The 24926-nt window shown below is 46.3% G+C and overlaps 1 protein-coding gene across 1 annotated transcript in view; it reads right to left on the bottom strand.

Annotated features, from left to right (window-relative positions):
* The window catches only part of LRRC2 (leucine rich repeat containing 2), a 759557-nt gene that overhangs the window by 636353 nt on the left and 98278 nt on the right, over positions 1-24926 (bottom strand). Inside the window, exon 2 of the mRNA XM_069745466.1 lies at positions 19866-20020. Coding sequence (XP_069601567.1) covers positions 19866-19990 — 125 coding nt within the window. The 5' untranslated portion in view covers positions 19991-20020. The remainder of the gene's footprint in view (positions 1-19865; positions 20021-24926) is intronic.

Raw genomic sequence — 24926 nt, 5'->3', positions numbered from 1 at the left:
TCCTAACCTGTTGAGCTGGGTCACCAGAGGAGCGAGGTTTCAAAGCCAGAAACAGTTTACAATTATTCTTGAAACTCAGAAATTTAGTTCTATCTCCAAAAAACAAATCTGGAATAGGAATTCTCGGTTCTAACAAAGAATTCTGAACCACAAAATTTTGAATATCTTGAACTCTTGCCGTGAGCTGATCTACACATGAAGACAGACCTTTAATGTCCATTGTAACACCTGTGTCCTGAACCACCCAAATGTCTAGGGGAAAAAAAAGACAAATCACAGTGCAAAGGAAAAAAAATGGTATCAGAACTTCTTTTTTCCCTCTATTGAGAATCATTAGTACTTTTGACTTCCTGTACTGTTATGATAGGCAATTCAGTAACACAATGTACATAGCGATCAGAGCACATACAGTGATCTGACAAAAACCCAAAATAATTAAACGAGCTCTGAGACGTGGAAACTCTGTAGACCGCAATTCCTGATCCTCTCCAAACACAACTAGAGGCAGCTGTGGATTGCGCCTAAGGCTCCCTATGCAACTCGGCACAGCCTGAGAAACTAACTAGCCTGAAGATAGAAAAATAAGCCTACCTTGCCTCAGAGAAATACCCCAAAGGAAAAGGCAGCCCCCCACATATATTGACTGTGAGTAAGATGAAAAGACAAACGTAGGGATGAAATAGATTCAGCAAAGTGAGGCCCGATATTCTAGACAGAACGAGGATAGGAAAGATAACTTTGCGGTCTACACAAAACCCTAAAGAAAACCACGCAAAGGGGCAAAAAGACCCTCCGTACCGAACTAACGGCACGGAGGTACACCCCTTGCGTCCCAGAGCTTCCAGCAAAACAAATAGACAAGCTGGACAGAAAAAATAGCAACAAATAGCAAAGAAGCACTTAGCTATGCAGAGCAGCAGGCCACAGGAATGATCCAGAGAAACACAAGTCCAACACTGGAACATTGACAGGAAGCATGGATCAAAGCAGCTAACGACCTCACCAGATCACCTGAGGGAGGAAACTCAGAAGCTGCAGTACCACTTTCCTCCACAAACGGAAGCTCCCAGAGAGAATCAGCCGAAGTACCACTTGTGACCACAGGAGTGAACTCTGCCACAGAATTCACAACAATCAGCCTGTGGCACTGCTGAGGACTTATGGAAGCCCAGGTTGCTTTCATAGCAGTCTTCAGCTTGTCTGCATTAACCCCATTAACCTGTCTTTATAACATATCCAAATTATGACTTTTTCTCACTTTTGAAACAGTAAAAACCCTTATGGCAGTTCTTATTAACTCTCATCTGGACTACTGCAACTACTGATCGGTTTCTCTCTAGCCAAACTTTCTCATCTCCAGTCCATCCTGAATGTGGCAGCCAAGGTTGTATTTCTATCCAGCTACTGCACAGATGACTCAACCTTTTGCCAATAATGACACTTGTTGCCCATTTGCCACAGAATACAATACAAACATTTCTCATCCACAAAGCTTTCCACAGTTCCATACTGTTAGGGTTGGCGGAACGCACCAAATATATAATTTATTAAATGGAATTGGTGCGTTTGCAACCCGGGATCCACTGTGCAGGAAAGCACCTGCTGCTAAATAATGGCGGCTCTATATGGCGGTATATACCAACTCTGTTAGCTTCACAGAGTAACCGCGAGAGGAAAGCTCTGTGCCCTGTTAGACTTTCACAGAGGCACAGGCCAACTACCCAGATGTGAGCAGTGAGTGGTCATGCATGCATACAAAACGCCTCGCCGGAGATGCCAGCATTCTAGGGGCTTATTTCAGCCGGGTCCCTGAACACACTTAAACACAATCTCCTCGCCGGAGGTGCCAGCATTCTAGGGGCTTATTTCAGCCGGGTCCCTGAACACATTCAAACACATGACCACATTGGCGCAAAGCATATAGCATAAGACGATACTAGCGCATGGCCGTGCGGTCATGCGCAGTTTATATAGTTGCAGCACAGGAAGCTGCTACTGAAGTTTTTGCCCTTTCAGGACCTTCCAGAAGGACCAATGGAAAGTGCTGCAGTACCTGAGCATGTTTTGCCCTTTCAGGACCTTCCAGAAGGACCAATGGAATGAACTGCAGCACCTGAGCATGTGACCGAACATGTAGCCCTCGACCTCCAATGGGAGACTCTGCCCTGGGCATGCTCAGTGTGAGTAAACAAGGACTTAGTCCCAGAGAGGCTCGCTCACCGCAGATCAGTGCAGGGTACCATAGGAAAGCCAGAAAAGGCAGTAGTGACCCTATGCACCGAATCAGCCCCAGCGAGACGCTGGGAGCGACGTCTCCACTGAGCAGAGCCCACTGCGGCCGATACCGAATGGGAGACCACAGCAGACACGGATCGAGATTCCCCCTGTGCAGCAGAGGAAACTCAACTCCTAACATTACCCCCCCTCCTAGGGCCCCCTGTTGTGAGTTCTGTTTTTGGGCTCCCTCTGGTGGTTACTGATGGTACTGGGTGACTTGTCTTTCTTGGGTCTCTGGGTTCCACCTGTTCCATCAGGATATGGGAGTTTCCTATTTAACCTGGCTTTGCTGGCATTTCCTCGCCGGTTATCAATGTATCCAGTGTGTCTTGTTACCTCTGCTCCCTGCTCCTAGAACCTTCTGGTCAAGCTAAGTTTGGATTTTCCTGTTTTGGTGTTTTGCTTTATTTGGTTTTTAGTCCAGCCTGCAGATATGTGATTCTTTGCTGCTGGTTGCTCTAGTGGGCTGAAATTGCTCCTCATGTACCATGAGTTGGCACATGAGTTTAAGTAATTTCAGGATGGTTTTTTGAAGGGTTTTTCGCTGACCGCGCAGTTCTCTTTTGTATCCTCTGCTATCTAGCTTTAGCGGGCCTCATTTTGCTGAAACTGTTTTCATACTACGTATGTGCTTTCCTCTCATTTCACCGTCATTATATGTGGGGGGCTGCTATTTCTGTGGGGGATTTCTCTGGAGGCAAGAGAGGTCTGTGTTTCTTCTAAAAGGGGAAGTTAGATCTTCGGCTGGAGCGAGACGTCTAGGATCATCGTAGGCACGTTCCCCGGCTATTTTTATTTGTGTGTTAGGTTCAGGGTCGCGGTCAGCTCAGGTTCCATCGCCCTAGAGCTTGTTTGTATCTGTGCTTGTCCTTTTGTGATCCCCTGCCATTGGGATCATGACAGTATAACCGGCCCACAAAGTGTTAATTGTATTGGCTGAAGTAGGAGGATAAGTAGTCTGAGGAAGTTTTTTTTTTTTTTTTTCCCCTCAGAGTTTGCTGCCTAGCCTTATTGCAGCCTGGCTACTTCCTCCTCCTCTTAATCTTTGAATGGCTCTGATCCCAGCTGTTTATCATGGACGTCCAGAGTTTGGCTTCCAGCCTGAATAATCTTGCCGCTAAGGTTCAAAATATACAGGATTTTGTTGTACATGCTCCTATGTCTGAACCTAGAATTCCTGTCCCAGAGTTTTTTTCTGGTGATAGATCTCTGAATTTTAGGAACAATTGTAGGTTGTTTCTTTCTTTGAAATCTCGCTCCTCTGGAGACCCTGCTCAGCAAGTCAAGATTATTATATCTTTCCTGCGGGGTGACCCTCAGGATTGGGCATTTGCATTGGCACCAGGGGACCCTGCGTTGCTTAATGCGGATGCGTTTTTTCTGGCATTGGGTTTGCTCTATGAGGAACCTAACCAAGAGATTCAGGCTGAAAAAGCTTTGTTGGCCCTCTCTCAGGGGCAAGATGAAGCAGAAATTTATTGTCAAAAATTTCGGAAGTGGTCGGTGCTTACTCAGTGGAATGAGTGCGCCCTGGCTGCAAAGTTCAGAGATGGCCTTTCTGAGGCCATTAAAGATGTTATGGTGGGGTTCCCTGCGCCTACTGGTCTGAATGAGTCTATGACTATGGCTATTCAGATTGATCGGCGTTTACGGGAGCGCAAACCTGTGCATCATTTGGCGATGTCGTCTGAACCGTCACCTGAGATAATGCAATGTGATAGAATTCAGTCCAGAAGTGAACGGCAAAATTATAGGCGGAAAAAAAGGTTGTGCTTTTATTGTGGTGATTCAGCTCATGTTATATCAGCATGCTCTAAACGCACAAAAAAGGTTGATAAGTCTGTTGCCATTAGTACTTTACAGTCTAAGTTCATTCTGTCTGTGACTCTGATTTGTTCATTATCATCCATTTCCGTCGATGCCTATGTGGATTCAGGCGCTGCCCTGAGTCTTATGGATTGGTCATTTGCCAATCGCTGTGGGTTTAGTCTGGAGCCTCTGGAAGTCCCTATTCCTTTGAAGGGAATTGACTCTACACCTTTGGCTATGAATAAACCTCAGTACTGGACACAAGTGACCATGCGTATGACTCCTGTTCATCAGGAGGTGATTCGCTTCCTGGTACTGTATAATTTGCATGATGTCCTAGTGCTTGGTCTGCCATGGTTACAAACTCATAATCCAGTCCTTGACTGGAGATCAATGTCTGTGTTAAGCTGGGGTTGTCAGGGGGTTCATGATGATGCACCTCCGATTTCTATTGCTTCATCTACTCCTTCTGAGATTCCTGTGTTTTTGTCTGACTATCGGGATGTTTTTGAGGAGCCTAAGCTCAGTTCGCTTCCTCCTCACAGGGATTGCGATTGTGCTATAAATTTAATTCCAGGCAGTAAATTTCCTAAAGGTCGTTTGTTCAATCTGTCTGTGCCAGAGCATACTGCTATGCGGGATTATGTTAAGGAGTCCTTGGAAAAGGGACATATCCGTCCATCTTTGTCCCCTTTGGGAGCAGGTTTTTTTTTCGTGGCCAAAAAAGATGGTTCCTTGAGGCCTTGTATAGATTATCGTCTTTTGAATAAGATTACCGTAAAATATCAGTATCCTTTGCCATTGTTGACTGATTTGTTTGCTCGCATTAAGGGGGCTAAATGGTTCACTAAGATTGATCTTCGGGGTGCGTATAATCTTATACGAATAAAGCAAGGTGATGAGTGGAAAACCGCATTTAATACGCCTGAGGGCCATTTTGAGTATTTGGTAATGCCTTTTGGACTTTCTAATGCTCCTTCAGTCTTCCAGTCCTTTATGCACGATATTTTCCGTGAATATCTGGATAAATTTATGATTGTGTATTTGGATGATATTTTGTTTTTTTCTGATGACTGGGAGTCTCATGTTCAGCAGGTCAGGAAGGTGTTTCAGGTCCTGCGGGCCAATTCCTTGTTTGTAAAAGGCTCAAAGTGTCTCTTTGGAGTCCAGAAGATTTCTTTCTTGGGGTATATTTTTTCCCCTTCCACTATTGAGATGGATCCCGTCAAGGTTCAGGCTATTTGTGACTGGACGCAGCCTACATCTCTTAAGAGTCTACAGAAGTTCTTGGGCTTTGCTAATTTCTATCGTCGTTTTATAACTAATTTTTCTAGTGTTGTTAAGCCTTTGACGGATTTGACTAAGAAGGGTGCTGATGTTGCTAATTGGTCTCCTGCGGCTGTGGAGGCCTTTCAGGAACTCCTGTGTTGCGTCAGCCAGATGTTTCGCTCCCTTTTCAGGTTGAGGTTGATGCTTCCGAGATTGGAGCGGGGGCGGTTTTGTCACAGAGAAGCTCCGATGGCTCAGTGATGAAGCCATGCGCGTTTTTTTCTAGAAAGTTTTCGCCGGCTGAGCGGAATTATGATGTTGGTAATCGGGAACTTTTGGCCATGAAGTGGGCATTTGAGGAGTGGCGTCATTGGCTAGAGGGTGCTAGACATCGTGTGGTGGTCTTGACTGATCACAAAAATTTGATTTACCTTGAGTCTGCCAGGCGTCTGAATCCTAGACAGGCTCGTTGGTCACTCTTTTTCTCTCGTTTCAATTTTGTGGTTTCATACCTGCCAGGTTCAAAGAATGTGAAGGCGGATGCTCTTTCTAGGAGTTTTGTGCCTGACTCCCTTGGAAATTCTGAGCCCTCTGGTATCCTTAGGGATGGGGTGATTTTGTCTGCTGTCTCCCCAGACTTGCGACGTGCTTTGCAGGAGTTTCAGGCGGGTAAACCTGATCGTTGTCCGCCTGAGAGACTGTTTGTTCCGGATAATTGGACCAGTAGAGTCATCTCCGAGGTCCATTCTTCTGCGTTGGCAGGTCATCCTGGAATATTTGGTACTAGAGACTTGGTGGCCAGGTCTTTTTGGTGGCTTTCCTTGTCGAGGGATGTGCGTTCTTTTGTGCAGTCTTGTGAGGTTTGTGCTCGGGCTAAGCCTTGCTGTTCTCGGGCCAGTGGATTGTTGTCACCTTTGCCTATCCCGAAGAGGCCTTGGACGCACATTTCCATGGACTTTATTTCGGATCTCCCTGTCTCTCAAAAAATGTCCGTCATCTGGGTTGTGTGTGATCGCTTTTCTAAAATGGTTCATCTGGTACCCTTGCCTAAGTTACCTTCCTCCTCTGAGTTGGTCCCTCTGTTTTTTCAGAATGTGGTTCGTTTGCATGGGATTCCTGAGAACATCGTTTCTGACAGGGGATCCCAGTTTGTGTCTAGATTTTGGCGGACGTTCTGTGCTAAGATGGGCATTGATTTGTCCTTTTCGTCTGCATTCCATCCTCAGACGAATGGCCAGACTGAACGAACTAATCAGACCTTGGAAACTTATTTAAGGTGTTTTGTTTCTGCTGATCAGGATGACTGGGTTACCTTTTTGCCGCTGGCCGAGTTTGCCCTTAATAATCGGGCTAGTTCTGCTACCTTGGTTTCTCCTTTCTTTTGTAATTCGGGGTTTCATCCTCGTTTTTCCTCTGGTCAGGTGGAACCTTCTGATTGTCCTGGAGTGGACATGGTGGTGGATAGGTTGCATCGGATTTGGAGTCATGTGGTGGACAATTTGAAGTTGTCCCAGGAGAAGGCTCAGCAGTTTGCTAATCGCCGTCGCCGCGTGGGTCCTCGACTTCTTGTTGGGGACTTGGTGTGGTTGTCTTCTCGTTTTGTTCCTATGAAGGACTCTTCTCCTAAGTTCAAGCCTCGGTTCATCGGTCCCTATAGGATCTTGGAAATTCTTAACCCTGTGTCGTTTCATTTGGATCTCCCGGCATTGTTTGCTATTCATAATGTGTTCCATCGGTCGTTGTTGCGGAAGTATGAGGTACCTGTTGTTCCTTCGCTTGAGCCTCCTGCTCCAGTGCTGGTGGAGGGAGAATTGGAGTATGTTGTGGAGAAGATCTTGGATTATCGTGTTTCCAGACGGAAACTCCAGTATTTGGTCAAGTGGAAGGGTTATGGTCAGGAGGATAATTCTTGGGTGGTTGCCTCGGATGTTCATGCTGATGATTTGGTTCGCGCTTTTCATAGGGCTCATCCTGGTCGCCCTGGTGGTTCTCGTGAGGGTTCGGTGACCCCTCCTCAAGGGGGGGGGGTACTGTTGTGAGTTCTGTTTTTGGGCTCCCTCTGGTGGTTACTGATGGTACTGGGTGACTTGTCTTTCCTGGGTCTCTGGGTTCCACCTGTTCCATCAGGATATGGGAGTTTCCTATTTAACCTGGCTTTGCTGGCATTTCCTCGCCGGTTATCAATGTATCCAGTGTGTCTTGTTACTTCTGCTCCCTGCTCCTATAACCTTCTGGACAAGCTAAGTTTGGATTTTCCTGTTTTGTGTTTTGCTTAATTTGGTTTTTAGTCCAGCCTGCAGATATGTGATTCTTTGCTGCTGGTTGCTCTAGTGGGCTGAAATTGCTCCTCATGTACCATGAGTTGGCACATGAGTTTAAGTAATTTCAGGATGGTTTTTTGAAGGGTTTTTCGCTGACCGCGCAGTTCTCTTTTGTATCCTCTGCTATCTAGCTTTAGCGGGCCTCATTTTGCTGAAACTGTTTTCATACTACGTATGTGCTTTCCTCTCATTTCACCGTCATTATATGTGGGGGGCTGCTATTTCTGTGGGGGATTTCTCTGGAGGCAAGAGAGGTCTGTGTTTCTTCTAAAAGGGGAAGTTAGATCTTCGGCTGGAGCGAGACGTCTAGGATCATCGTAGGCACGTTCCCCGGCTATTTTTATTTGTGTGTTAGGTTCAGGGTCGCGGTCAGCTCAGGTTCCATCGCCCTAGAGCTTGTTTGTATCTGTGCTTGTCCTTTTGTGATCCCCTGCCATTGGGATCATGACAGCCCCCCTCCTTGAGCCTCACTACGCTCAAAAGCTGCGATAAGCAGCGGAGCCCGAATGTGCTCCACAGGCTCCCAGGTTCTATCCTCTGGGCCGTGACCCTTCCAGTCCACCAGATAAAATTTCTTGCCACGTACCACCTTGCACCCCACAATAGCATTCACCTCAAACTCATCCGTGGATGAACCCGATGTCCCAGCAGATGACTCGGAAAACCGGGACAAATGAACGGGCTTTAAGAGGGAAACGTGGAAAGTATCGGTGATACCAAGGTGTGGAGGAATAGCCAAACGGTAGACCACAGGGTTGACCTGTTCCAGAACCTTAAACGGGCCAATGTAGCGAGGAGCAAACTTAGTGGACTCAACTCGCAGCCTGATGTTACGGGCGGAGAGCCACACTAAGTCGCCAGGAGCAAAGACCGGAGCGGGGCGCTGGTGTGTATCAGCCGAAACCCTCATTCTCTCCTTGGAGGCCCGGATGGCATCCTGTGTGCAGTCCCAGATGTCACGTGCCTCCACCGCCCAGTCTGCCACCCTAGAATCGGTGGATGACACGGGCATGGGCACAGGGACACGCGGATGCTGGCCGTAATTAAGGAGAAAAGGAGTTTGACCAGTGGAATCGGCTACGGCGTTGTTCAGGGCAAATTCCGCCCAAGGTAGCAAAGATACCCAGTCATCCTGCCTAGCAGAGACGAAATGTCGCAAATATGTCACCAGAGTCTGGTTTGTTCTCTCCACCAACCCATTCGTCTCGGGATGGTATGCAGAGGAGAGGTTTAACTCTATGCTGAGTAAACGGCAGAGATCTCTCCAAAACCGAGATGCGAACTGGGGACCCCGATCGCTGACAATCTTATCAGGCATACCATGCAAACGGAAAACGTGTTTAATGAACAACACCGCCAAGGCCCGTGCTGAGGGTAACCGAGGAAGCGGCACCAAATGCACCATCTTGGAGAAATGGTCGGTGACAACCCAAATAATGGAGCAGCCACGCGACTTGGGTAGACCCACCACAAAGTCCATCCCGACCATCTCCCAGGGCCTGTCTGCCACCGGTAGAGGGTAAAGCAATCCAGCAGGCCGTTGCCGAGGAGACCGATTCTGGGCGCAAGAAACGCACGCCTGAATATAGTCCTTGACATCTCGGGCCATATGCGGCCACCAATATGTTCTCGCCAGAAGCTCAGTTGTCCTCTTGGTCCCAAAATGCCCACCCACTCTGGAGGAGTGAGCCCAAGAGAGAACCTCCGGTCGCAAGTTAGCTGGTACGAAAGTCTTGCCCGGGGGCACAGACTCTAGCGAAACCGGAGCTACAGTTCTTAGGCTCTCAGAAGGGACAATAAGCCGAGGCTCCTCCTCCTCCTCCTCCGATGACACCACGGAGCGGGAGAGAGCGTCAGCACGAACGTTCTTCTCCCCGGAGAGGAAATGGAGAGTAAAATGGAACCGGGAGAAGAACAGGGACCATCTAGCCTGGCGAGAATTCAGCCGCTGGGCCGTTTGCAGATACACCAAGTTCTTGTGGTCAGTGAAGACTTGGAAGGGAAAGCGAGCTCCCTCCAAGAGATGTCTCCACTCCGAAAAAGCCAAATTCATGGCCAGCAACTCCCTGTCCCCGATGGAATTATTCCTCTCCGCTGGTGTGAAGGTCTTGGAGAAGAAGAAGCAAGGATGCTTCCGACCTTGAGCATCCTTTTGGAAAAGGACTGCTCCAGCACCAACGGATGAGGCATCCACCTCCAAGATAAATGGCTTATCAACATCGGGGCGATGTAGGATGGGAGCGCTAGCGAAGTGTGACTTGATCGAGAGAAAGGCTTTGGAGACCTCCTCTGACCACAACTTGGGATTTGCTCCCTTCTTGGTGAGGGCAACCAAGGGAGCTACCAAAGTTGAGAAGTGTGGAATGAACTGGCGATAGTAATTAATGAACCCCATAAAGCGCTGCACCGCTTTAAGAGAATGGGGTTCCTGCCAGTCCATTACAGCCTGTAGCTTGGCAGGATCCATAGCCAAACCCTGGGCAGAGATGATATAACCAAGGAAAAGCAATGACTCCTGCTCAAACACACACTTCTCCAACTTGGCGTAGAGGGAGTTTGCCCGTAAGAGGTCGAAGACTTTGCGAACATCTCTCCGATGGGAGTCAATATCTGGAGAGAAGATGAGAATATCATCCAGATAGACTACGACCGAGGTGGTGAGCATATCCCGGAAGATGTCATTCACAAAGTCTTGGAAAACGGCTGGGGCATTACAGAGCCCGAAGGGCATCACCAGATATTCATAGTGCCCATCCCTGGTGTTAAAAGCCGTCTTCCATTCATCCCCCTCACGGATGCGAATCAGGTTGTAAGCACCCCGCAGATCTAACTTTGTAAATACCCTCGCTCCCCGTAGCCTATCAAACAGCTCAGATATCAGGGGTAGTGGGTAATTGTTCTTAACGGTGATGGCGTTAAGACCCCTGTAGTCTATGCATGGACGTAAGTCTCCAGTTTTCTTCTGTACGAAGAAGAACCCTGCCCCTGCCGGTGACACTGACTTCCTAATGAATCCTCTTGTCAGATTCTCCTGGATGTACTGGGACATTGCCTCCGTCTCCGGGAGAGATAACGGATAGACTCGACCCCGGGGAGGCTCAGCACCAGGCAAGAGGTCAATAGGACAGTCATAGGAGCGGTGAGGTGGAAGGGTCTCCGCAGTTCTTTTGGAGAACACGTCTGCATAGGGCCAATAGTGCTTTGGGAGAGAGGAAAGATCTGCGGGTACCTGTGTAGTAGCAACCTGAACGCACTCCCTCAGACATCTACCCTCGCAAGATTTACTCCAACCCAAAATTCTCCCAGAGGACCACTCAATATGAGGAGAATGGTAGCGAAGCCATGGTATCCCCAACAGGACCTCATCAATTCCCTCAGGAATGACTAATAGGGAGATTATCTCCTGATGTGATGGAGACACAGATAGCGTGAAAGGAATGGTTTGGTGGGTAATCTGTGAAGGTAGTGTTGACCCATTTACCACTCGAACGGTTACCGGCTTGGCGAGCATCACCAAGGGTATTGCGTGATGCTGGGCAAAAGCGGAAGACATAAAGTTACCCTCTGCCCCAGAATCCACGCATAGCTCGACCATAAGAGTGGATGGGCCTATGGTAATTGTCCCCCTGAAGGACAACTTTGAGGCAAACGTCACCGTGTCTAGTGTACCTCCTCCAACTGCCACTAGACTTTGACGTTTCCCCGACCGCTGAGGACCCTTGGAGGCAAGGTGTCCTGAATGCTGGCAAACATGACGGACCTTATGTGCACGGGCAGACTGAGACTTGGATCCCGCTCGTGTCACCTCTAAGGCCTCATGTGACTCGGATGCCTGGACTGGAGATTCCAAAGGTTTGGAGAAGGTGGGAGCCAGCCGAAACCTCTGCCTACACTGGGCTCGCTCCAACCTCCGCTCGTTAAAACGGAGGTCAATACGAGTAGATACGGCTATGAGCTCCTCCAGTGTGGCGGGAATCTCCCTAGTGGCCAAAGCGTCCTTCACATGGTCAGCCAGCCCCCTCCAAAATACGGGAATGAGGGTTTTATCTGGCCATTCCAACTCAGACGCTAATGTCCGGAAGTGAACAGCAAAATGGCTGACCATGGTTGAACCCTGAGTCAAAGCCAGCAGTTGGAGCGCTGTATCATGGGTGACTTGAGGTCCTAAAAAGACCTGTTTCAGAGTGTCCAGAAACCTAGGAACACTCCGCACCACATGATCGTTGCGCTCCCACAGCGGCTTAGCCCACTCCAACGCTCTGTCCGACAGGAGAGAGATTATGAATCCCACCTTTGCCCGCTCAGTAGGGAAACGTGCAGCCAGAAGCTCGAGGTGTATACCACATTGGCTCACGAAACCCCTACAGGACTTACTGTCCCCAGAGTATCTCTCAGGCAAAGGAAGGTGAGATAGGGTTGGAACAGAGGTGGCAGTGGGTAAAGCTGCTGCAGCCACGCTAGCAGCCTGAACAGCTATTGCGGTAACATCCACCGCCGAGGTTGCACGCTCAAGAGACGCCAACCGGCCCTCCAGCAGCTGGATGTACCCCTGCAATCGCTGTTCATCCGCCATTACTTAGCCAGATCCTGGCGCTAGTATACTGTTAGGGTTGGCGGAACGCACCAAATATATAATTTATTAAATGGAATTGGTGCGTTCGCAACCCGGGATCCACCGTGCAGGAAAGCACCTGCTGCTAAATAATGGCGGCTCTATATGGCGGTATATACCAACTCTGTTAGCTTCACAGAGTAACCACGAGAGGAAAGCTCTGTGCCCTGTTAGACTTTCACAGAGGCACAGGCCAACTACCCAGATGTGAGCAGTGAGTGGTCATGCATGCATACAAAACTCCTCGCCGGAGGTGCCAGCATTCTAGGGGCTTATTTCAGCCGGGTCCCTGAACACATTCAAACACATGACCACATTGGCACAAAGCATATAGCATAAGACGATACTAGCGCATGGCCGTGCGGTCATGCGCAGTTTATATAGTTGCAGCACAGGAAGCTGCTACTGAAGTTTTTGCCCTTTCAGGACCTTCCAGAAGGACCAATGGCAAGTGCTGCAGTACCTGAGCATGTTTTGCCCTTTCAGGACCTTCCAGAAGGACCAATGGAATGTACTACAGCACCTGAGCATGTGACCGAACATGTAGCCCTCGACCTCCAATGGGAGACCCTGCCCTGTGCATGCTCAGTGTGAGTAAACAAGGACTTAGTCCCAGAGAGGCTCGCTTGCCGCAGATCAGTGCAGGGTACCATAGGAAAGCCAGAAAAGGCAGTAGTGACCCTATGCACCGAATCAGCCCCAGCGAGACGCTGGGAGCGACGTCTCCGCTGAGCAGAGCCCACTGCGGCCGATACCGAATGGGAGACCGCACCAGACACGGATTGAGATTCCCCCTGTGCAGCAGAGGAAACTCGACTCCTAACACATACCATCTTATATCGCTTACCTCATCTTGGTCTTTCTACCTGTGCTCCCCGCTCTTCAACTGATCTAAGAATAACATACTCTACAATCCAAACTTCCCACCCCCGTCTCCAAGACATCTCTCATGCTGCTCCAGTTTTCTGAAATGTGCTACCACGAACAATCAGACTAATACATTTTTAAAATGTTCTTTAAAAATATATCTTTTTAGACAGGCCAACCAATCAATTCACTAATCTAACTTTCCATTGTTAATAAATTTTACTCAGAACCTGGTCCCTCCTATTCATCTGTGTCCACTTCCACCTTACACCCAATAACACTTCACAACAGTATCTAGATGTTGGCTGGTAACTGGATCATGCAGCTTATTTGAAATTATTATTATTATTATTATTATTATTATTGCTATAGCACCATTTATTCCATGGTGCTTTACATGTAAGGAGGGGTATACATAATAAAAACAAGTACAATAATCTTAAACAATACAAGTCATAACTGGTACAGGAGGAGAGAGGACCCTGCCCGTGAAGGCTCACAATCTACAAGGGATGGGTGAGGATACAGTAGGCGAGGGTAGAGCTGGTCATTCAGCGGTTTGGTCGATCGGTGGTTACTGCAGGTTATAGGCTTGTCAGAAGTGGTGGGTCTTCAGGCTCTTTTTGAAGGTTTCGATGGTAGGCGAGAGTCTGATGTGTTGTGGTAGAGGGTTCCACAGTAGGGGTAATACGCGAGAGTAATCTTGTATACAATTGTGGGAAGAGGAGATAAGAGGGGAGTAGAGAAGGAGGTCTTGTGAAGATCGGAGGTTGCGTGTAGGTAAGTACCGGGAGACGAGGTCACAGATGTATGGAAGAGACAGGTTGTGGATTGCTTTGTACGTCATGGTTAGGGTTTTGTACTGGAGTCTTTGGGCAATGGGGAGCCAGTAAAGGGATTGACAGAGGGGAGAAGCTGGGGAATAGCGGGGGGACAGGTGGATTAGTCGGGCAGCAGAGTTTAGAATAGATTCGAGGGGTGCGAGAGTGTTCGAGGGGAGGCAACAGAGCAGAAGGTTGCAGTAGTCAAGGCGAGAGATGATCAGGGCATGGACTAGGGTTTTTGCAGATTCTTGGTTGAGGAATGAACGAATTTGTGAAATATTTCTGAGTTGAAGTCGGAAATGCCCGATTTATTATAATGATGGCTGAACCATACATGACATGCACTTTCTACCTATTGTGTCCCCTATATTTCCATATAGATTGTAAGCTTGCAAGCATTGGGCTCACTCCTCGTAACTGTTGAGCAATGTGTCACTTTGTGTTGTGTTTATTGTTTGTGCATGTCCCTGATTAATTGTAAAGTGCTGCAGAAGTGGTTAGCACTATAGAAATACCGGTTTTTACTTACTGGTAATAGGATTTTACAGAGTCCACGACAGCACCCACTACGAGAGAGGGGATTCGCCCACCATCAGGACAGGAACCTACAGGTTAAAAAGGGGCGGTCCCCCTCGCCCTCCAGTTTGTGTTCCAGAGTATCAAAAGATACTGCCAATGAATCAGTACATGATAATAATATCTTAAACAATACTAAATATCATCACCTCTATAGAGTGATCTCTAAAGGCACACCTTCCAATAGAGTGCAAGAATAAGTAATTAAATACAGGGGAGAAATGTATGGGTGCTGTAATGGACTCTGTAAAATGCTATTACCGGTAAGTAAAAAATGGTTTTCTTATCGCCATGACAGCACCCACTGCGAGAGACTTTCAAAAACTATTTAACTGGGAGGGACGACAGCACTAAGTACTGAACGGCCAAAGTGTAAGCTGGAATTAGCAGATAGATCAAGGCAATAATGCTTATAAAAGGTGGAAGGTGATGACCAAGTTGCCTTACATATCATATCAATGGGGACATCTGTCTTCTCCGCCCAAGATGATGCCATAGCCCGAGTGGAGTGCGCTTTGATGCCCTCTGGTGGTGTCTTCCCTTTGGCGGAATAAGCAAGATATATCGCAACCCTAATCCATCTAGCAATAGAACGCTTCGTAACACTTGAACCTTTTCTTTGATTCTGGAAAGAAACAAACAAAGCCTTACTCTGTCTCCAGCTTTGTGTCCTATTCAAATACTCTAATACTGCCCTTTTAACATCTAGAGTATGACATTTTTTCCTCCTGTTCTGAAGCTGGATATTCATAAAAGGATCCTAGGTATATCTCCTGGTTTCTATGAAACCTAGATGCTACCTTTGGCAAGTATGCAGGATCTGGTTTTAAGACAATTTTGTCCTGGAGGATTATTAGATAGGGAGGATCAACTGATAATGCTTGGATATCACTGACCCTCCTAGCAGATGTAAACGCTAAAAGTAGAGCTGTCTTTAAGGTCAAAATCTTAATTGGAATAGAATCCAATGGTTCGAAAGGAGATTCAGTTAACGCCTCGAGCACTAAATTTAGATTCCAAGGGGGGCAATCTTGCAATATGGACCGGGTTACCATGCTGACATGCCTTAATAAATCTAGCAACCCATCTATTCCCAGCTACATCACTGTTATATTAGGCCCGTAAGGCTGAAACGTGGACTCTCAGCGTGCTAACTGCCAAACCCAATTCCCAGCCCTTCTGTAGGAATTCCAGAATGGCCAGAATTGGAACTTTGTCTGCTAGGGGTTGTTGATGGAATGTAAGGAATTTCTTCCAAATCCTAGAATAAATCCTTGTAGTGACCTCCTTCTGGCTTTTTAACAAGGTAGATATCAAAGCCTTGGAAAAACCTTTTTCCCTCAGAAGCTCCCTCTCAATTTCCACGCCGTCAAATGAAGAGTCTCCAGATTGGGATGATGAAATAGAACTTGAGAAAGGAGCTCCGGAACCACTGGCAACACCCAAGGATCCGTCACTGACATTGCTCTGAGGAGAGAGAACCAAAGCCTCCTGGGCCAGAATTAGAATTATTCTCACTCTCTCTTCCCTGATCTTCCTGAGGACTATCGGAATCAAGCACATTGGGGGAAATGCATATGCTAGCGGAAAGTCCCAACGGACCCGAAGGGATTCTACTATGCACGGTTGGTCTGTTATCTGGAGAGATGCAAACTCCCTGACCTTTCTGTTTTCTTTTGTGGCAAACAGATGTATGACTGGTAATCCCCAGAGCCTGACTATCTGTTTGAATATCCGTTTGTCTAGAGACCATTGCCCTAGCCAAAGGGAATGGAGACTGAGATAGTTTGCTTCTATATTGAGCTCTCCTTTTATGTGAATTGCCGACAGGGAACGAAAGTGACTCTTTGCCAAGAACAGTATCTGTGCTGTAGTGGACATCAGGGATTGCGATCTTGTCCCTCCTTGATGATTGAGGTAGGCTACTACAGTCATATTGTCGGTCTGTACCCGTACATGCGAACCCTTCAGGGAGGGTAGCAAGTGAAGGAGAGCATGTTTGACTGCTGAGAGTTCTTTTAAATTTGACAAGCTTTGGGATTCTAGACCTGACCACCGCCCTTGGGTCAGAACGTCCCCCATGTGGGCTCCCCAACCAAATGGACTGGCATCGGTCGTAACTATCCTGTCTGGTGTGATACTCCACTGAACTCCTTTTGACTGATGAAGCAGGCTGAGCCACCATTTTAGATTGTGAAGAGTGGCTGGTGATAATCTGAGTTTCCCGTTTAGAGAACCCGGAAGTTCTTTTTCTGCCTGGAGGATTTCGAACTGTAGCATACGAGTATGAGCTTGAGCCCATTCCATGGCTGGTATACACGCTGTCAGTGACCCTAAGATGGACATTGCGTCTCTCAATTTTAAATTCGGATCCTTTCTTACAGCCATGACTTTGCGAACAATCTTCTTCTTTTTGTCCTCTGGTAGAAAAGATGACTGATCTTCTGAGCTTAGAAGAATCCCTAGAAAAATCTGACACCTGGCAGGTTCTAGGCTTGATTTTTCTATGTTGATCATCCAACCGAGTTCCTGTAGGGACGATATTATGGCATTTACATGGGCCTTACATTGACAAATCGAATTTCCGACTATCAAAAAATCATCTAAATAGGGTATCACAAGGGTATCCCACTCCCTGACATGGGCCATTACTTCTGAAATAATTTTAGTAAATATCCTAGGTGCCATGGACAGGCCGAAGGGCATTGCCAGAAATTGAAAATGCCTAACCTGATGGTTTACCCGCACTGCCATCCTGAGGAACTGTTGGTGATCTTTGTGAACTGGCAGATGGTAGTATGCATCTTTTAGATCCAGAACCGACATGTAGCACCTGGGAAGCAAAAGTTTAGTTGTTGATTTAATAGATTCCATCTTAAAAGCACGATATTGAAGAAATGTATTTAATTTACGCAAATTTATGATAGTCCTAAAGGACCCATCGGGTTTAGAAATCAAAAATAGCAGAGAATAAAATCCTGTCTTCTCCTGGTGTTTTGGAACCTCTTCAATAACCCGCTTTTTAAGTAACTGTTGAATCTCTATTTCTAGGGCCTGTTTTTGAGCCGGAGAATCAAGCAAATTTAATATATATATATTTGGGGGAATCTTCAGAAATTCCAACTTCAACCCCGATGCAACTACCCCCAATATCCAGTTACTAGATGTTATTTTAGTCCATTTATTGAGGAAGAATTTCAATCTACCCCCCAGTAGTAGACTTGTTCTATCTATAGTTGTGTCTGCATCTTGAAGAAGATGAGGGGTTTTCATAGTATCCACCTTTTTTCTTTTGCTCCGCTGGTTCTCAATCGCGACTACATCCTTGCTGGTCTGATTGAAATCTTCTGAAAGGTATGCATCTTCTGAAGGCGTTCCTAAAAGTGGGATTAAACACTTTAGGAAATCCCTTCTTCCTATCCTCTGCCTTCGCAAGGCTATCATCCAGCATCGGGCCAAATAGGTACTCACCCCTATATGGAATGGTGCACAACTTGGCTCTAGCCTGAGCATCCTCCTTACAGGTCTTAAGCCAAAGTGCCCGCCGGGCCGCATTTGAAAGACCAGCTGATCTTGCCGCTAATTTCAAAGAGTCTATTGAAGTATCCGCTAAATAGGCTACTCCCTCTCTGATCTGGGACAGGGAATCCAACAACTTCTCTGTAGGAACTTTCACCTTAAGTTGCTCTTCTAGTTGACTTACCCAGACCATAACGGATCAGGCAGTACAAGTACCAGCGATCGCGGGTTTAAATGCTCCCGAAGACGATCCCCACACTTTTTTCAGGAACATGTCCGCCTTTCTGTCTGACGGGTCCTTAAGGAGTCCCACATCGTCCAGTGGTAGCAAGGCTGATTTTAAGGTGGAGGCCACTGCTGCGTCTACTTTAGGGATCTTTATCCATTGAGATAAGAGGTCGTCATCAAAGGGGTATCTTTTCTTTGCAGTGGATGGTAAGAACCCTTTATCCAGCTTATCCCACTCCCGTCTGACCAGATCTTTAATCGTGTTCACCAACGGGAAAGTATTATGATTTCTCTGGCACAGCCCTGCAAACATAATCTGCGACACCCATAGTTGCCCGAACTGCTTTGACTAGGGTTTCCATATTTTCCATAGAAAAACAAGGCCTTCACTCCTCATCCGAGGAGGATGGCGAGGAGCTCTCTGAACTTTCGTCTTTCTGTAGGGAAGGGCTTGAATCAGACATCAAATCCATCCTGATTTTTTCATGCCGTTGTGATTTAAGGGAACATCTTATTTCTTCCCTAATAACCTCCCTCAAATTCAATGTATGTAGAGGGGCATCTTCTTCCAAAGTACAGCAGATACAAGCCTGACACAGTTTCTTTATATACTGTAACTGTCTGGCAATGATTCCTTGCACAAAGCACACTGTTTATGCTTTGACTTTGTAACCTTTTTACCCTATAACAAAGCATAGCACAAAACAGCATAACCAGCTACTGGGCTGGAATTAAACACTCACCCACAGCTGATGATGGAGTACCGGTCTCTGAGGAGGTGAGGTGCCACGTGACGTCGGGTTGCCAGACTCCTGCTGCACGCGTACCATGTGGCTGCGGCGTGACCGACTGCTGCTCTTCCTTTGCTGCTCTGTCAGCTGCAAGTGCTTGGCGTCCCCAATCGAGGACATGTTGCCGCATACACTCAACCTCCACGGCTTTGCATTTTGTATCTGCCGCTCGCCTCCTCCCGGCCTTCCCCGGAAGTAGAATAACCACTTCCGGGTCACTAGCGCTGACATACGCTCAGCATCGCGCGTCTGCAACCCAGGGTGGCATTCCCCGTCCCCTGGGAACGCATCTCACTCCGGCCAGATGAGGGGGGGGGGGTCTGCGAGCAGTACACCCCCGACGCTGCTTCCAGTGCCCCCGATTCTGCCTTTCTCTCCAGAAACCGTGCAGAGGCTTGGTGGACCCGGGTAAGTTGACCTGCAGGCTCCCGCCATCCAGACAGGTACCCAAACTGGAGGGCGAGGTGGACCGCCCCTTTTTAACCTGTAGGTTCTTGTCCTGATGGTTGGCGGATCCCCTCTCTCGTAGTGGGTGCTGTCGTGGCGATAGGAAAAATATTTTATTATTATTATTAATATTATAATTAACCTCTGATCACCATGCTGCCAATGCTAAAGAACTGTATGAGTGTTTTCATGTCTTCCTAAGTAAAATGTCCTATGGCTATGTGCGGAAGAAATTTTTGTTAAATAAACTAGTAGATTTAGTGCAGATTTTATACATTTGAGAAACATTATGGTAATATAGCATATACTATTTGATTGTACTTACTTTTGCAAGGCGCTAGTTTCTATCCGTACTTCTTCCTTTTTGCATCGCTCTTTATATTTCTTAACACGAGTTTCCCAAAGTCCTCTTATCTGGGAGAAGTCAACAACAATGACTTCAAACGTCATGGTCTTACATCTAATCTGGTTGAAAATAAGCTGTAGGAGCAGATAAATAAATAATACAACTGTTATATTGCAAAACAATGTTTTTTCCTTATATTAACATTGTTATAGTGTCTACGAAAACTGACCATGGATTAAGTCGATTTCAGACTAACTTACCAGCTATGTAGTAACAGGATATTAACCATGACCATTAAAGAGGTCAATGGTGACGCACAAAAAATAAAATCATATAAAAACAAAATCAGAATAGTATATTGCACAACCCCACGAAACACACATTCAAACCACCCGGTGTTAAGTGGATAATTTAAAAATCCAGTAGGTTCTTTATTGACAGATCTATAAAACCAATTTGGGTGTTATCTAATATATGTTCTATTATTGTTATTTTCAAACTACTAGGATATTTTTGATGCTCTGTTAGGAAACATTTTGATTAACTACATATTATCACTCAATTTCATATATTGTATCTATGATGGTTCATCATGTTGTGGATAGGATGTATAGTTCTCCTCACATATTGGAAATTACAATTTCACTGCAATAAATCAATCACATAACTGGTATTACAGTTAAAAAATCGAGTTTACCAAAAACACTCTCCTGTAACAGATTGAAATTCTTTACATCCTTGTTTCAGCATGTGGCATAAAAAAATGGCCCTTACTTTTTTTTACTCTAGATGTTAGTTTGCTTTATTTGAATATTAAGCATGACACAGGTCTAAAAACTATGGAATTTTATCTCAGCAATTATCTACTTATTCCAGATAACCAAGTGAAATTGCTCATACATAGTGTAAGATTTGCCCTGGAACAAAATGTGTTTTCTTTTGAGGGGGTGGCCTATCGTCATTTGAGGGGCTGTGCCATGGGGACTTGATTTGCCTTCAGGACCACCCCAAAGCACAAACAATCTGTCTTTCTCTCTGTCCCTATGATGAGAAATGTGTTTGTGCTTTGGGGCAGGCCTGTGGGCAGGTCTCTTCATGTTTTCACTGGCCTAGAGCATCAAGATAAGACCCTGCCTACAGTCCCACCCCGGAGCACAAGCATCTCATTAATTAAAAACTTCTAACACTGATTACACAAGAATCACAAGATGGATTTCTTCACCCGATGTATCATTTTAATCAGTGCAGCAATGCCAACCAACAGTACCTGCAGTTTACCTAGCAGAATCCTGCTGACAGGTTTACTTTAAAAGATGAAAATAACTTTTCATCCGTGTTCACCAATGAAGCTATTGTTCCAGGCATCATTCAACAAGGCAAAAATCAAAATTCACCACCTGATATACCTAGTATAACCCAAGAACAAATACGCCTGCTTCTGAGCAACTAAAGTATTGAAAAATCCCCTGGCCAAGATGTCATTTATTTACGGGAATTTAGCTCAGTAATTGTCAGAACACTGTATCTGTGGCACCCCAGGAGGGTGATGCCATGCCTGGAAACAAGGAAGATCCCTTTGGCAGGTAAGCTGTACATTCAACACATTCTGACTCCAGGCATGAAGGGGGAGCTCTGAACCCGCTTTTTAAGGGAACATCCCTATATACATTTTGGTCTGGAGGAGGAGTTAGTTAGTCTGGTGCAGACAAGGAACAGTGAAGGAGCACAAGGGAACTAAAGAGCTGGAAGGGAGCCGTGACTGGGCTCCTTCCAGGCTGAAGTGCAGAAACCGGGCACCGGGAGCCCGAGACTGTGTGGAAATACATGTCCCATGGCAGAACCGGAGGGCAAGAAACTGAAAGGGACTTGCCCATATTACACCTGAGGTACAGCAACATCCAGAGCCCAGAGTCTCCATGTGTAAAGACCCCAAGAGAATGGTTCGCATTGCCTATCATGCGGGGACTGTCCCAGAACAGAGAGTAAATGAGGACCTTGTCAGGAAACTACAGACAGCAAGGGACCATTAATCAGCGCATAGTGGAAGGCTCCCAAATTGACCTGGCAAAGGGAATCCCACTTGTTCTCCGGCTGCTTGGACAACATCAACCCCTGTTGCCGGTACCTTGAACTGAGGCTGTCTACAACAGTAAACCAGGTAAAGAAACTGCAACCCCGTGTCCTCCGTTTATTACTGGCACCACACAATCCCTACCCAGCATACCAGGAGCCCTTGGGACCCAGCTTCACCTGTGGGAAATGATACCATCTTGCTGCCATACCATAACCCCATGAGGATCCCTTTAAGCAGTGTCAGTCACCCCTGACTGAGTACCACAGGTGACGTCACAAACTGTTATTGCTTTACAACTCCCTTTAAAAACTATCCCTTTTACTTGGGTGCCAAGGGCCACGGACTGGGTCACCAACACCATGACCTCCCCTTTAACGATGACCGGTCCCAGTACTGAGTACCCCTAGGCCTTGGCAGGCGACTCATATCTCATCTTGTCAAACTCTCTTGTAGCAGGATTGGTGCCATAAGACTAAAGACTGAATGTCTTCGATAGGTCATTTTTGACAAATCTGTGTGGTCCCGATATTCTTTTGAACCTCGCTCTAGAGATCCCCAAGATTATGATAGGAAACTCAGTATAATGGGAACCATGGATATAGAAAAAGTACACTATCAGATAATTGGGATTAGTAAGGACACCAAAACTAACCAAAAAACTAATACCATAAAAATACAAAGTTTATTAATCAAATTATTGCCAAAAAACGACATAGACAAAAAAGGCTTTAAAAGCATACACAACGCCCAACAACTTGAATAGAATGTGGGTCTATCAAACCTAGCCAAACATTTATATGTAGGAGGGTGGGGGCATATAAAGATACTGTCACCCTACTTATCCCTTCTTTCACTCTGCCTATCTGTGGAGGTTGGCACCCTCTTGGACGCAATATGGCGCCCCTGCTCCTCGATGGCTGGCCCTGCTAACCCTAAGAGTCACTTACTACAGAGTCTTATCCTAAATTCTAAGAATATAGTCCAAAACATGCAAGGGCTATAAACCAAGACCCCAAGCAAACATAGGCACACCAACATAGGTCAATGCTAGGTACAAATCACCAATGTGTTAACACTCTTTTATGGTCTGACAGTACTATTGGGCAATCTACTCTAATGGTTGTTACACCCTAATCAGTCCCTAAGAGACATCCCTGCCAACCAGCGGAGGTTGGCACCCTCTTGGATGCAATATGGTGCCCCTGCTACTCGGCGGCTTACCCTAGTGGCCCTAACAAATTCCTTAGGTACACAGGGACACTGCACAGGGTGGTGCCTATGGGACTACCACTAGTGAAAGGTTATTGCGGACCCCTAGTATCAGTCAGACCATAACAAAAATAGAGAAAAAGAGAGAGGGCGGTGCAGTACATTCAAAAAACACTTAATAGAAGTCCTGGGATCATCCAATAGAGGTTCTTTCACCGACCCCCAAACAAGTACATGCCAGATACAGTGGGGCAAAAAAGTATTTAGTCAGTCAGCAATAGTGCAAGTTCCACCACTTAAAAAGATGAGAGGCGTCTGTAATTTACATCATAGGTAGACCTCAACTATGGGAGACAAACTGAGAAAAAAAATCCAGAAAATCACATTGTCTGTTTTTTTAACATTTTATTTGCATATTATGGTGGAAAATAAGTATTTGGTCAGAAACAAACAATCAAGATTTCTGGCTCTCACAGACCTGTAACTTCTTCTTTAAGAGTCTCCTCTTTCCTCCACTCATTACCTGTAGTAATGGCACCTGTTTAAACTTGTTATCAGTATAAAAAGACACCTGTGCACACCCTCAAACAGTCTGACTCCAAACTCCACTATGGTGAAGACCAAAGAGCTGTCAAAGGACACCAGAAACAAAATTGTAGCCCTGCACCAGGCTGGGAAGACTGAATCTGCAATAGCCAACCAGCTTGGAGTGAAGAAATCAACAGTGGGAGCAATAATTAGAAAATGGAAGACATACAAGACCACTGATAATCTCCCTCGATCTGGGGCTCCACGCAAAATCCCACCCCGTGGGGTCAGAATGATCACAAGAACGGTGAGCAAAAATCCCAGAACCACGCGGGGGGACCTAGTGAATGAACTGCAGAGAGCTGGGACCAATGTAACAAGGCCTACCATAAATAACACACTACGCCACCATGGACTCAGATCCTGCAGTGCCAGACGTGTCCCACTGCTTAAGCCAGTACATGTCCGGGCCCATCTGAAGTTTGCTAGAGAGCATTTGGATGATCCAGAGGACTTTTGGGAGAATGTCCTATGGTCTGATGAAACCAAACTGGAACTGTTTGGTAGAAACACAACTTGTCGTGTTTGGAGGAAAAAGAATACTGAGTTGCATCCATCAAACACCATACCTACTGTAAAGCATGGTGGTGGAAACATCATGCTTTGGGGCTGTTTCTCTGCAAAGGGGCCAGGACGACTGATCCGGGTACATGAAAGAATGAATGGGGCCATGTATTGTGAGATTTTGATTTTGAAAACCCCCTTCCATCAGCAAGGGCATTGAAGATGAATCGTGGCTGGGTCTTTCAACATGACAATGATCCAAAGCACACCACCAGGGCAACGAAGGAGTGGCTTCGTAAGAAGCATTTCAAGGTCCTGGAGTGGCCTAGCCAGTCTCCAGATCTCAACCCTATAGAAAACCTTTGGAGGGAGTTGAAAGTCCGTGTTGCCAAGCGAAAAGCCAAAAACATCACTGCTCTAGAGGAGATCTGCATGGAGGAATAGGCCAACATACCAACAACAGTGTGTGGCAACCTTGTGAAGACTTACAGAAAACGTTTGACCTCTGTCATTGCCAACAAAGGATATATTACAAAGTATTGAGATGAAATTTTGTTTCTGACCAAATACTTATTTTCCACCATAATATGCAAATAAAATGTTAAAAAAACAGACAATTTGATTTTCTGGATTTTTTTTTCTCAGTTTGTCTCCCATAGTTGAGG

This window comes from Ranitomeya imitator, chromosome 1, assembly GCF_032444005.1.
Source record: "Ranitomeya imitator isolate aRanImi1 chromosome 1, aRanImi1.pri, whole genome shotgun sequence".
Taxonomy (NCBI): Eukaryota; Metazoa; Chordata; class Amphibia; order Anura; family Dendrobatidae; genus Ranitomeya; species Ranitomeya imitator.
The sequence above is the reverse complement of the archived record's forward strand: the minus strand, read 5'-3'. Positions and strand labels throughout refer to the sequence as shown.